At 43.7% G+C, this 14,484-nt stretch overlaps 2 protein-coding genes across 7 annotated transcripts in view; both read right to left on the minus strand.

Moving 5' to 3' along the window:
- Nucleotides 1–6,502, minus strand: part of lmx1bb (LIM homeobox transcription factor 1, beta b) — a 57,957-nt gene extending 51,455 nt beyond the window's left edge. For 2 of the 4 annotated variants that reach the window (XM_070833811.1, XM_070833808.1), the window contains exons 1-4: nt 6,183–6,502; nt 5,539–5,674; nt 4,389–4,484; nt 864–914 (exon numbers count right to left, since the gene is read on the minus strand). The gene's annotated coding sequence lies outside the window, so the exon portion shown is untranslated. Of the gene's footprint in view, nt 1–863; nt 915–4,388; nt 4,489–5,538; nt 5,675–6,182 lie in introns of those variants that run through there. The other 2 variants (XM_070833809.1, XM_070833810.1) reach the window with 2 other exon arrangements.
- An 84-nt stretch (nt 6,503–6,586) lies between these two features.
- mvb12bb (multivesicular body subunit 12Bb) overlaps nt 6,587–14,484 on the minus strand; it is a 32,878-nt gene continuing 24,980 nt past the window's right edge. For 2 of the 3 annotated variants that reach the window (XM_070834010.1, XM_070834011.1), the window contains exons 8-9: nt 11,597–11,652; nt 10,153–11,080 (exon numbers count right to left, since the gene is read on the minus strand). In XM_070834010.1, coding sequence (XP_070690111.1) covers nt 10,943–11,080; nt 11,597–11,652 — 194 coding nt within the window. In that variant the 3' untranslated portion in view covers nt 10,153–10,942. Of the gene's footprint in view, nt 6,814–10,152; nt 11,081–11,596; nt 11,653–14,484 lie in introns of those variants that run through there. The other variant, XM_070834013.1, reaches the window with a different exon arrangement.

The following is a 14,484-nucleotide window of genomic DNA, read 5'->3' on the forward strand; positions in this document are numbered from 1 at the left end:
CAAAAAAAAAAAAAAGAAGTGTTGTCCAAAGTTGGATCACAGATGGTAACAGATGATACATTATGAAACCCAGCAATAACAAAATCTTTTCATTCTGTGATGTGGTGATCCCCCCTTCCCTTCTGTTTTACTTAGCACACATGCGATGACCAAGCACGTCCTCTTGTGAGCCTAAGCTGTTCAGACACATGAGGAACAACTTACACGGTAATTTTAAACAAAATTAAACCAAATGGCTCCAGGAGATACACACCCACATGTATTTGCGACTTTCCCTAACTGCTGATGAGCGCCTGAAGAATCTTAAATCTTTCTCCAACGAGGACCATTCGGTGTCCCACCCTGAGGTGCTGAGTTGAGGAGCGACACGGAAACAAAACAACAGTTTGCCCTTCGAGAAAAGGCTTTCGCAAACTTGGAAAAACTCTGGCTCGTGTGCATATAAGCAACTGATATTACATCCCCGTATCACAGTGGGATACGCTGCGTTTCTTGCTACGTGACTGTTTTCATCATTAGCAAAAGCGTCTCAGCTCAGGCAAGATTTGCAGTGCCTTTCATCAGATGATCATGTTATTCAGTGGATTTGTCTCCGCAAAAATAATGTTTCCTCTGACACAAGACAGGGGAGGCTGCAGGAGGCCAGGAGCATGATTTTAGGATGTGTGCCATTAACAACAAGCGTAGGCCTTTGCTTCCCGCTCCTCATGTGGAATGCATAAATTGTGCCTGCTGAATAAATTGCATGTGCTCGCAGACATTGTGGCTGAAGTAGTGAAAGATATTCTAAATACATCTACATATATACTGAGTGTGATAAAGAGCTGGAAGTGAATGGCTCTGTTTTCATGGCAGATACGTACCTGGAGAGTCAGTAGAACCTGGTACCAGCATCAGTCCATGCGCTATATGTGCTGTGTGAACAATGATGGGGACAAAAAGTGACAAACAAGAATGAATCATTGCAATGGGAAGAAAACATGAAGAAAATGTGGCCGGCAGCAATAAAAATCCTTATTATCAGACATCTGTGTATGTGTGATTCTTTTTCTCCGTCTCAATAAAAGACCTGGATGTGTCTTGTGTGTACTGACTGTTAGTGTATGTGCACACGTATGATTGTGGGTGTGTCATTAATAGGCTGCACTTCAGAGAAAAAAAAAAAAAAAGGTAGAAATCCACCAGATGTTTTGCAGCTGGGTGGATCTGGTGGTGAAGATCTAGACAGCATCTGTCACAGGCCAACATTTCTAATCTGTCCCGAACATTAGGCAGAGAGCACTAAAAACCCATCACTGGCCGCGTGTGCTGCTCGGTTCACAATGTGCTAACCACGGGCTGTGCAGTCTGGCCCCGAGAAAGTTCAGAATTAAACAAGAAAAAACAAAACAAAAAAAAAAGTCATTATTCATAAGATTTTATATGACCTACAGTATTCATCCAGCTGAGCAGTAAAGATGCAATTTTAACTCCACAATTCCTCTATGATGTCTTCGAGCTCTTCTCCTTTAAACAGTGCACGGCTGCTAAACTTTTAGAAAGCAAAATAAGGGCTAACGGGCTAACTGAAGTTATTAGAGCAAAGTGCCTCAGGCTAAAGACCAGTGCTTTGAACTACAGGTCCAGCAGAGCTTAGCGAGGTCAAGATCTGTCAAACGGCAAGCAGAGCTAACATCACAATGTTCTGGACAGACATTTTCTTCAAAGACCTGCAGTTGTGCATTAAAGAGAAAGAAAAAAAACGATGTAATGAAGCTGTAATACGCACTCCCGTCTAGCTACGTATAATCATTTTTAAAGTGTACTCTTCGCTTGAGAAAAAACAAACTTGCACACAGATAGAAGCAGCCCTTGACACCCACTTTCTATTCTTTTATAGTCGTTGCTGCTTCCACAAGATATTTTCCTGAAAATGTAGATAATAATCACATTTCTACAACACAACTGCCTTTCAGAGCCGACTAGGTGTTTAGCCAACATTCCCAGTTTGGGAACTGTGGGAATTGCTCTGAGCTGACCTTGATGGTCTCTAGATATTTCCCTTCCTGGGTTCATGTGCCTAGTTACCAGTTGGTCAACCTTGTGCCCCGTGAACTGACCCTGTCCTCCCTCCGAGATTTGAAAGGAAAAGAAACCCAACCCTCTGGGGAGCGCTCTGACTAACAAGAAAACTGCTGGCCTGAATCTCTCAGAAGTGCTGTGTTTTCCCACTGGACCACTTTCAGCTTAATAAACATCTTAACTAGCCAGAGGTCCCACGGGAGCTGCTGGGAAATCCTTTGGGCAGCCAGAGCTCAGGAGCTGGCCCTTTATTGCATCCAGGTGGCTGTTAAAAAATGCTGGCCGGCCCTAAATGTCCAATAAAATGCAAGTGGCACCTCCAAGGGTGGACAGGGTCAGTGCACCTGTCTGTGGACGAAAGCTGCTCTCGCTCCCCCTTGTCCAATCAGTTTGATGTCACACTACTAGGTTGTGCCACCACTATGCCCATGGAAGCATTAGTGAACAGGCCTAAAGGACACAGGCCCACATGCCCTAGGGGTCAGGGGGCCCCTGAGCTAGAGCCAAAACAACCACGTAGAGGCACAAAAAGACTGCAGACAAACTCAAAGCGATTAACAGATGCTAAACGACCACGACAACAGACGAAAAACCACCACAGAGACATAAATGACTGCAAAGAAATACAAAACTACTAAAAGGAGACACACAACTACCACAAAGAGACACAAAACGACTGCAAAGAGACACAAAACTACCACAAAGAGACACTAAACTACTACAAAGAGACACTAAATGATTGCAAGGAGACAAAACATCTAAACTTCTGCAAAGAGATGGAAACAAAACTACAAAGAGAAGAGAAAAGACCACAGAGACATAAAACGATCATAACTACAAGGAGACGCAAAACAACCACAGACACAACCGACTACAAAGACATGCAAACAAAACTACCAAGACAAGCAAAAACGATCACAAGGAGAAACAAAATGAGTTGAAAGAGACGTAAGAACTAAAAATGTGTTTGGTGCCTTTCAGTCGTGGTGTCTTGCTCCTGTACAGGCGGGGTGGTGCCTCTCACACGTCTTTACCCAGGGGCCGATTGTCTCAGTCCATCATCCTGTTGTATTAATGGACAACTAACTGGTAAATTAGGGGGATTCTGGTTGAAATTATGTCCAATCACTTCCCGTTTGTTTACGACTACTTCACACGTATGTGAACAGTGGCAGCAGCCTCCCTTCATCTGTCCAGTCTGGTCGCTGTCCAAAGGGAGAGTTAATAGTCCCACAGGTTGTGGAAGGACCTGGATGGTGTATTGGGCCTTTGATCTGACTTGAAAGGAGTTAATTGATTTCTGTGTTACAGGCGGTGTTGGGGGGGGAGAAAAAAAAAAGATGCTAGCTGGTCATTTCAAAACATGTGCAGAAACGTCTGAGAGAGAGAAAGAGGGAGAGAGGGAGGCAGGGGATGAAGAGAGAGATCACCTCACACCCGGCTCCATCCTTGCTCAATTACAATAATTTGACTCACATGGGCTGGCCGCCATGGCAGAGAGGGAGGGGAGGAGGGCCGCCGTGCGGGGGAGGAGAGGGGATCCCTGCTCTGGGAGATTACTCATCTTACCTCTAGCTGAGGTAGAGAAAGACAGATTTGATGTGCGGCTCCCCTCGGAGTGCAGCCTGGGGGCTTGTTAAGGTGGCGGTATGGAGAGGACCACACGTCCAACCTTCCACTTTAAATCTCAGAGGGGCACTCCTATATTTGATGACATCAGCATGGGATGAAGAGACAAGAGACTGCTGAAGGTACCCGGTAAATGGTAGAGTGAGAGTTTCACTGCCTACAACCTGTGAGTCTCTCTATAGCACTTATTTATTCATTAATTTTACTTAGAAAGCGTTTACTGTTTAAGGTCATGGAGGGTTTAGCCTGTCCCAGCATGCACTGGGCTGAAGGAATCACGTCGGGGAGCAGAAATTCTGTTTCCTGTTTATTCTTGTTATGAAAATATGTATCCAGTGAAAATTAGATGTGTGGCTTAACATGTTCTGTCAGTGTGATTTGTTGCATCACCTGCCTGTGAGTCTGTTCACCATGGGTCTAGGTCTGGTCTGGACCTGCTTTGACAGGCTTCCTGCCTTCACTCCTTCACCTCTCTCTGTCTCTGGTCACCCCAGCTCAGGGGGAAACAGGGCTGTCAGATGGAGAGTGGCAGGCTAAGCCTGTCTTAACACAGCACCTCAAACCACCTCATAAATACAGGCTTCCTTTTCCAATTTCCAAGCAGCCCATCCACCTCTGTCTACATGCTTACACACTGCTCCGTGTCATGTGCTGGGGTGTGAGTTTAAAAATGACCACGGGACATCTGGCGGACTCACAGAGGGTGGGGCTTTGATGTGCTGCTCTGCAGTTCAGCTCAACTTTGGTGAAGTCAAATCCTCCGAGCGACTACGCAGCGACAGTGACTGAGGAGCCTAAAGGGAGACTGGTAGGTTAGAGATAACAAGGGAGTTTTAAGGATGCCTTGAAACAGACTCACCATATGTGAAATACTTATAGGCATACAACAGCCCCAAACTACTCCTCTAGCCTTTAAAGTGCTGCCTAGCTTACAGACAAAAAAAGGTCCTTTCCATTTTAATTTTAAAATGTGGTCTCTGAAAATCATCATTACTTTCCATATTATAAAGTGGAGTGAAAGGAAAAGTGAAACCATGTGAGGCAGCTTTTTGATGGGTGATGCTGGGCAGGGCTCAAGAGGGAGTTGTGGCTCTGAAAGCAAGAGCGCTCTGTGCCCATCTGGAGGGTTTGGCTGCACTGCTTCTTTTACCAAAACTGGTGATTAGCTCCATCTAAACATTTACATCTGACGTGCAGAGCGAACAGGCTGATAACAGCAACACCTTGACTGCTGCGCACGATGCTGAGACGTTACAGCGCAGGTTCTGCAGAAAAAGGGGCATATTTTTCAGGGATAAGGCTGGTAATATTTCATATATTTGTAATTGTCAACAGTTGTCATGAAAAGACCAAAACCAGCCATGTGATAGCTCCTATCTTAACACTTTTCAACCCAAGCTTGCCCCCATTTGTTCCTACTGAAGATGCAAATATTTTAAAAACACACTAAAAATATTGAGTATACTTCCACTCATTTAAATAAAGCTAAATAAAACAGCTGGGAACTGTAGTTTTTAGCAAACAGGAATAAATAGTGCATTTGTTGGGGACTATTTTCAGCTGCGAACTCAACAGTAACTGTGTTTGGTAGTAAAGGAACATGTCACCCAGTTCTGCTATTAATTACATCCAGTCTAAACACTGGGTGATGTGAAACATGTAAAAAAAATAAAGAAATATATAGTGGTATAGTTTGGTAATGGCAGCAAATGAGTTGATGCGTTTGCTTAATACGGAGTGTGTGAAGCTGGATACATATGGAATACTGTATACGTGCACTTTCTGCACAGCGGGGAGGAGGGCTGTCGGAGCCTGTCACTGTGCTCTTGGGCATCACTGATATGTCACCTTCATGAAGGAGCGTGAAAGCTGCTCCCTCTGCTCAGCATTCTTCAGACTGTCGCTCTGATTTCAGCTGCAGAACAGAGGAGTTAACGCAAATGCTCGCCGAGGGTTGTCATCTGTTGAATGCTCCATTAAACACCTGCGAAAACCAAAAGCCATTAGGAACTTTGGTCAGGTAAAGAAAAAAAGTACTGCATTGTTAGCAGCATCTGTAAGTTCACAAACTTAGCAGGAAGAGAGTCTAATTAACAACAGGGACATTAATCCATTAATGAGTCTCTAATACTAATTATACCTGCAAAAAATGTGCAAATGGAGTCTGACAATTTAATTAGTTGCAAATGACACATGTGAGCAGGAGTGAGAAGGAAGTGATGTTTTGGTATCCAAGTGTAAATTCTGCTTCTGGATCTGGCAGCAAAGTGGCAGCAGGGTGCTGTTTGGTTTGTTAATGAGGAAAAAATATTCACTTTAATGAAGCTTTTGTTTTGGATATTCAGAAAATGGGTGTGTGGGTATTAAAATACAGAAAAAACTCACTTTTTAAAAAACTTTTTGTTAAAAAAAAAACCAAAAAAAAACCTCCATACAGCTGTAGAGAGGAAAAACACAGTTGAAATTTAATGTTGCGTTCTATTCTTAAAGACCTGACTCAGATGAGGAGTCACTGCTGACGTGGGTGGGCGTCTGGGGTAAAAGGCTCCCGTGGCTCAAAGCTCTGCTCGTTCTTGCTGCACGCTGCTCATGATGAACTCTGTGATGGAAAGATGCTTCTGCTGGAAAATGCACATCAGTGGGGCCTGTTTGTGTGCGATGAGCCTGCTTCTCGGCTTCCTGTCGTCCTCCCCGAGTGCTCCTCACTGTCAGCACGGCCCCGTTATTCTGACGGGCGAAATGTGAGTCACATCTACGTATGTTAATTAGTTTGATTCATTTCTGAGTGTGACACAATTTTCAAAACCTCTCGTGAAATAAGACAAAACACAAATTTAGTAAAAAAAACACATTCAAGATAAATAAGTAGATTTTTTACTAAAAATTTAATGTGCACAGTTGTACAATTAAAAAAAATTAATTTAAATAGAATCCATCAAGATAAAAATACTTTTTCTATCTTAAATTACATAATATACAGTTACAGTGTGTCATTAGTTCATTATTTCACAAATGATCCCTTTAGTCCATCTGTAGTGTTCCAGTCCTCGTGTGTGTTGAGCGTGAAAGCTGGGTGGAAAGTTACACAGCGATGCTTCGCTCGGTGCTGAAGTTGTAGTGAAACTGTAAAAAGAGAGGATGAAAATACACAATGTTGAGTAAACATTTGTTGTCAAAACAGGGCAAAAAAAACATTTCCACCCTGCAGTATTTTAACAATTAACACCAAAACAATAAAATGTATCCACTTATAAAATGACTATTACAAACTGAGCACCACCAATATAATAACCAACCCTCTGAAGGTTTGGAAAAATCTATTAAAACAAAGTTACCCCCCCCTTGAAACTACAGGCCGACAGTTACCCCTACGGCAGAGTGAGTAGATGGTCGTCCAGAATGAAGGTCGAGAAAATACAAACAAACACTTCCCCCTTCTGGCATGTTATGGACATGACTCTTTAAAAAGCAGGAGGGCTTCTAACATTCCTGTCTTAAGAGGAAGTAGAAGGCAGGAAAATGTGTAATTTATTTATGATAATTTGAACTCCCTTCTATTGAAATGATTAACTTTTGGTACCCGAAGGAGTTTTTTTTGGTGCCATTTTGGCACAAATCCAAATCTAAGAAATGGAGGTGGCGCTCTATATAGAACTAGAGGCCATAACGCAACAGATATGCAATAATTATTATTCATTTGTTAATGTTATTGCAACATTCAGTGCTTCCACTGTCATTTACATTAACCCATTTAGCAACATCTTCAAGTTGCCTTTGATAAAAATGAGCTCCACAGATGTTAAATTTGAGAAAAACAGAGCAGGCTGTGTATCTTCAACAGAAATACCCCAGTACCATGTAGTATCGAAGCTTCTTTGGTCAAACGACACCTGCATTCAATCTTTTTAGCACCCTGATCTAGAAAAAAAATGACTGTATGGTTTTGCTTGCAGCCAATCACCGCAAGCGTCCTTCAGTTTAACGCGACATGTGATTGGCCCACTGCTACAGCAGCTGCAACCCATACAGTCTGTGGCGGTGAAGTGGTCGGCAGTTCGGCGTGCAAAGATGCCACTAATACGTTCAAAAGTTTGCTGAGTTTACACACCGTTGATACGAGTAACGTGATAAAACACCTCATCATGTTATCACCTTAAGGGTGCTGGTATTGATGCTGGTGTGCCACTTTTATTTTCTAATCCGTCCCTAGCTGGTATCGGATCTGAAGATTGCATCAGTTCAGGCATTGGAAAAAAAATTGAAAAAGTTGGATCATCTCTAAAAACATGAGCAGTTCCAAGAAGCAACTATAAACTTAATGTAATCCAGTTTCCAAAATCTGTTCAATAAATCCATATTATTAAGAAAAGATTGAAAGACGACAAAGTTGCCTAAAAAAAGTGACTATGACGATTAAATAACTAACACTAGCAAATGTTTGATATGGTGGGGGGGTCACACTGATCTAAAAATACCAACACATTGAGGATTTAGCTGTGGGTGCAGTTCCACTGGCTAAACAGTGCAGTCGTGTGACACAAAGCAGTCACTAAGTTAAACAGTTGTATTACTACATCACAGCACTAGGTGATGCTGTATGATCACTGAAATAAGTTTCCAAATCCCCACCAGAAGCCAGTGAGCCACGGTGGCTCCAACCTGGGTTCTCTCGATCAAAATACCACCTCCCCTGATTTTCATCTACGTGAGGGGAAGCTGCAAGTTACCCAAAACCTGTCACATATCACAAGCCTGTTAGTTGTGAGGAAATTCAGCCCCCCACCACACAAAAATTCAGTCTCAACATCTGGCACAGTAAATAAATAATCCTGTGTGTACGTGTGTTGTGTATATGTGTGCGCATGTGTGTGTGTGTGTGTGTGGATGATGGATGGGGGAATGGGGTGTTATCAGGGAGAGCATGTATCAATGTCTGCCAGTTTTACACACAGCCTGACAGGACAGTGACACACTAGAACATGGGCGGCAGTCACCTAGACGAGCCGAGCTTCATTTCCTGTCCCTGCTCCACTGCCAAAAATATGTGACATGTTGTCTTCATTAATTCCACCTCTATTTGGAGCTCTCCCTCTCACACCTCTCACATACCCCTGTACACTACTGTCCCTCCATACGTTCAAATGGCTAGACACACACACACACACACACACACACACACACTCACCCGCCTGCACAAGCATACCCAGTCACAGAAACACACACACGTGGATAACTTCCTACAAACACTAAAAACTCATCATACATAGGTGCTAATGAAACTCTTGTCATGTGTGCGTACACACTTCTTTCCACCCTAGCATACTCCCTCTGAAAATCATTAGCCAGCTGCCAACAACATTTTTCAGCAGAGCAAACTACATAAAGATGTCACTTTAAATCGCTAACTAATTAACACTTAAAAAGACACAAATTAGATATGCGTGGCTAAAAGCAATTATAATATCCGCAAGTTTTGTGAGTCATTTGGGAAATGAAAAGAATGCCTAATTGCTGGAACCAACATCATCCGAGACACGGCTTAAGTGATGCCTGTTAGGAAATGGTCTTATCTACGACTGTGGCTGTGATTACAACAGTTTTCCTCAATTACATGTGCATATGTATAATTCTAGGAAGTGCATCTCTTTCATGAATCTATATTTTTTCTAATGGGTTTAGAAACGAGGCAATTAGATTCTGCTTCCTGCAGAAAGCGCCTCTAGTTTCCTGAGGGGGGGGGGGGCCTGCATTCAAGCACAGACAGTGACCTCTTCTGGACAACAGAAGGAGAAAATGCTCAGCAATGTTTAGAAAACTGGGGTACAGTTTGGCACTAAAAGCTTTTTCTGAATTTCATTTTTGGGACTTTGTTCTTTTATATTACCAAGAATGAGCTGCTGCTCTGCAGAACCCTTGAACAGAGGAAACATGGTGGGCATTACATTAATACTGTAACACTGATAGAGAAAAACAAACAAAACTAGACAAAGAAAAGGAAAAAAAAAATCCAATTCTGCAGACATGCATCACATTCTAAAAAGAAACGCTCCTGCTGTCCAACATGTTTGCGAGAACATCAGCGACTATATTTGCCCCGCTGTTCTGCAGATATCATCGCAGTATAATAATAAGAGGAGAGAAGTAAAAATAACACAATGGTGAGGGATGTTTCCACTTGGAAACTAATTATCAAGCTAAGCTGTGACTTCATCCTCATCAGCCTGGCCCCACCATTAATCTTGTGCTGTCGTCCACTTCACTAAATCCTGTGTGTTACACTATCTCACATTTACTTCATCAGCTCCAGCGCGACTGTAATTAATGATTTCTCATGCCCCTTCCCTTCCCTTCCCCAGCTCAGCTCACCATGTGTCCTCCTGCTAATCACACTCTCTGAGAAGAAAGGAAGGAGGAGTGGAGAGGAGAGGAGAGGAGAGGAGTGGAGAGGAGAGGAGAGGAGAGGAGAGGAGGAAAAAAGACGAGCATATAGGATGAGCAGCCAGCCTGTCTCCACCCTGGAAAACACACACATGCACGTACACGCCATTAATACCTTCGCTGACAATGAGCTTCATTCAGATGACCATATGACAAGATGGCGACTCTGTGTGATTTGGATAGTATGTGACAGAAGACAGAGGCAGAGTGCAGAACAGACACCCGGTTTGATGAGGGAGTGTTTGCTCTGTAACACATCTCAAACCCAACAGCACCTGTTCTTTTACAGTGGTCTGTCACTTCCTGGCAGTTCTGATACCAAGATACCGTGCTAATGAGAGAGAAGGGGGGTTGTCACTCTCTTTAAAGCGCACACACACACACACACACACACACACACAGACTCTCTTTCTTTCTCTTGCTCTCACAAACACATGGGCTCTGAGGACGGAGCTGCACACAGATGATTTTCTTCCTACGAATGCCTGCAGGCTACAGTGTTTCATCAGAAATGGGGAGGACTTTGTAGTGCTTTTATTTGCTCAACATGATCTCTAACTTTTTCATTGCTGAAGATGAAGCTGATTGTAAAAAGTTAAACATGCAGAATCGGAGCAGAGCAGCTCCTCCAGATCTACTGCACTGTGCGAGATGCTAAATTGAGCTGTGTGAGAGAAGAATTGGGGAATAAAAGTCAAGTGTTTTGGAACAGCAGACGAAGCTTTTAAGAGAGAATGGCTGCCTAGCCTGGCCATGCTTTTATTCAATTGGGGCTTAGTGGAGCCAACAGGGCCTCGCTGTCTCAGACACTTAATTACAACCCCAAGACCGTTTGCTTTGCATTCTGGGCCAGCGGCGTCAGCGGCAGCCGAGCGTTGCAGCCTCTACTCACTTCCTCCTCGATCTCTGCCAGGGATTTGATCGTAATGCCCATTAAATTGACTTGCTGCGTCTGAAATCAAAAGCAGGGAGAGGAGGGGGGGGGGGGGGAGGAGGAAGAAGAGGAAGAGAAGAGGAGGAAGGAGAAGAAAAAGAAAAAAAACACACGAGAAACATGGCGGTTAGGCTCATGGCTAAGTAAGCATGCTTAAAATCTTTAATCCTCTCCCTCTTGGTGTCAATACAAACGGGGCTATAGTGACAACCACCGCCAGCCAGCCAAATGGACTGCATTGAGCCAGCTCTGCCTGACTGCATGCATTCATCACTCAGTCTGGAGGAGAGGAAACGAAAGAAAAGGAAAGAAAAGAGGAAAGGAAAATTGAAAAAAAAAAAAAAGGAAAGAAAGAAAAGCAAAGGTGTGGAAAAAGAGCCTAATGGTTGTACACTGTGAAAGAGGATCAAATATCATGACCATACCACACTACAGGCTGCATGACAACTGTACAGTAACATGACCCTTCTCAGAGTCTTTGTAATAAAGCAGTGATTTGGCATTTTGTTGCTCGTTCCTCAAAGAAATGTTTACCTCTTTGGGGTTTTCATGAAACTTCTCAGAGATCACAAAGGGCACATCATCCAGAGCTGCAAAGAAAAAGTAAGAAAACAACAAAGTTTAAGGTTGACTTAGAAAAAACAAAGAAATATTACTCCCTATTCTTGATCCGGAGTACTTCCACGAGACTAAACGTGGGTTTATAAAACAGCAAAGCTATCAACATCCCCAGCCACCCCGACACCTCCCCTCCTTCCGTCTATGTAGAGAAGATGAAAGGCTTTTTTATTCTCCGCTGTATTTGAGCACCTCCACTCTCTCCTCCAACCCAACCCTCTTCCAGTTTAATTACTCTTGATTATTCCCGATTCTGTCTTGTCTGAGAGATGTTCACCTCCGAAACAAAGACACACTCACACTAGGCACAGAAAAGCGGAAAGAAGAGAGACAAAACATTCACCAGATATCAAATTTGCATGAAAATAAGCCACACTGTTCAGCCGGCAAAAAGTGGATTGAAATGAGGACTTGCCAAGAGCGTGGTGGTATAATTAGCATTTGACCAAACAAACGAGCTTCAACAGAGCTATAATTAAGCAGGCCTGTAATTAAGTGTATGCCCTTTATCATAATGATCGTGGTTAAAATGGTGTGATGGCTGCCAGTTGATTATTAATGGTGTAACCCCGTACTGCATGCATCCTGCACTGGAATCAAGGTGTCACGACTGTCAGGCTAGAGAGCAGCCCTTTGTTTATAAAATACATTAGGGCCCAAATTAACACAGGGTGACAAGGGACACAAAGCCTCTCATTTCCAGACTGAAGGGAAAACTGCAGCTGCTCGGCTTCATTATAAAACTCCCAAATCTGGAGGCACAAAACTTGCTGCCGTTGGCTTCGACCGGAGCCCCAAATATCAAGAGGCCAAGCTTCCAACTGGTGTTCTTTTACCCACAGTCCATCAGGCCGCTGGCACAGGAAAAGGAACTCATAAATGTAAGCCGAAGCTGTTCATGAGTCATCGTTTTGGAGCTGACACTCCTCTTGGTCTTTCCTGTTCACAGCAATATTTTAATGTATGAAATTCTAAAATATCCCTCACTTTGACACTTATGCGACTTGATTTCCTTTCTTGGTTATTGCACAGATCCACGGTTTGGCACTTTCCGCATGGGTGTGACACAATGTGATCTTTGTAATCAAAGCATGACCCTCGTCCTCGTGACCACAGGAAAGCTTATTTAGTGTCTTGGCCGCCAATCCCACAGTAAAAATGTGGTCGTAACAAAAGTCTACCGCCGCGCTAGTGTGAGGCTGTCCTTTGAATTTAATGCTAACATCAGCAAGCTAACAAACTCACAATAACAATGCTAACATGCCAGGAGGTTAAATATTAACCATCTTATCCCTGTTAGTTTAGCGTGTTAGCATTTATTTATTTGCACTAAAAAACAATCATAAACCAAAGCATTAAGGGAACTGAATTTGACCTGATGAGGGATCACTAAAGTTATTACAGCACACCCTGAAGGGGACATGAGTGTCTGCACTAAATTCAATGGGAATCTAACAGCTGTCGAGCTATTTCACTCAAAACCAAAAATGTCAACCTCACGGTGGTGCTCGAGGGAAGGCGGTGAACGTTTTATCCCCGGCTCCTTTTCCACTCGCCCAACGGCTGTTCAGTGTCCGAGACCTGACATCCACCTCCTTGCAGCGTCCTGGGATGTGTGGCTATCTGGAGCTGCAAGCTAACCGGGGCGACTGGGTGGGTGCAATGACTTGTTTAAGCTCATAAAAACAAGTGAATAAACATGCACTACTGTGTCGCTGGGAGCACCAACAGCAGGCAGAGATAGGCAGGGAGAATACATTTGAATCAATAGCCAGCAATGGGAAGCCGAGATTGTAGCTGCTGATGGATCTGCCTGGCACGGACAGATGAATGCGCAGAGCTGAAGGCCAGAGAGTTTCTTTATTGCTCAAGGATTACATTTAAAACCAGCTCTCACTTTGTATTCCTCCACCATCTATACTACAGAGGCTATCTTACATCCAGACAAATGGAGAGGCGCGGGAGATGACTTGGTGGTAAGAAATGGATACCATGGAGAAATACAAAAGGTGCAAAGGGCAAAAATAATGTAAATCCAATCTTCTGACCAGGAATCCCACCATGAAGCATGTTCCAGCCGCTCAAATGGCCAGGCTACAGTCCATTAACTCACGAGTGTATTGCTGTGTAGGGAATGGGGTAGTTATTTGGCATTTGGAGGTGTGTGAGTATGTGCAGCCATTAAGAAAACACCTGGCAGAAATTTTGGTAAGATGACTATGCTGATGATGGTGATGATGATGATGATGATAGTGGTGATGGTGAACTCAGAGGTGGCGTTAAGTAAGGAGGACCCTGTGGCTTGAGTGATTGTAGTGTAAAGAACGGAGTCAGCACAGGGCCCGTGTGGATCATTGCCTTATTAATGGCTCCGTCAGGTGCGATGAGCAATGGCTGCATTGTCATCTCCAGCCCCTGGGCACAGATGAATGGCTGTTTCAGGGCGGGAAGGGCTCCCTCGTACGCTGGGCTGAGCACTAATCCCTCACTCTTCCATTGTTGGATGCACTGTCACCCAGGACTTCAGCAGCGCCATACATTGCATTTCCAGGGTTCTAACAGACATTGGCCATGCACACAGGCGCACACACACACACACACAGACACACACACACACACACAGACACACACACAGAGTTGTGCTCCGACACTGACTGATGGAAAAATATGCGTGGGTGATCGAGCATACCTCATATTACCTGAACCACAACTCAAGAGTAACACTTTAGGAATGTTGATGAACTTTTATTTTACACTCCACTAATTCAGCAGAATTGCATTGATCTCTGTCTAGTATGATTACT

This window comes from Pempheris klunzingeri, chromosome 7 (genome assembly GCF_042242105.1).
Source record: "Pempheris klunzingeri isolate RE-2024b chromosome 7, fPemKlu1.hap1, whole genome shotgun sequence".
In the NCBI taxonomy this organism is placed as follows: domain Eukaryota; kingdom Metazoa; phylum Chordata; class Actinopteri; order Acropomatiformes; family Pempheridae; genus Pempheris; species Pempheris klunzingeri.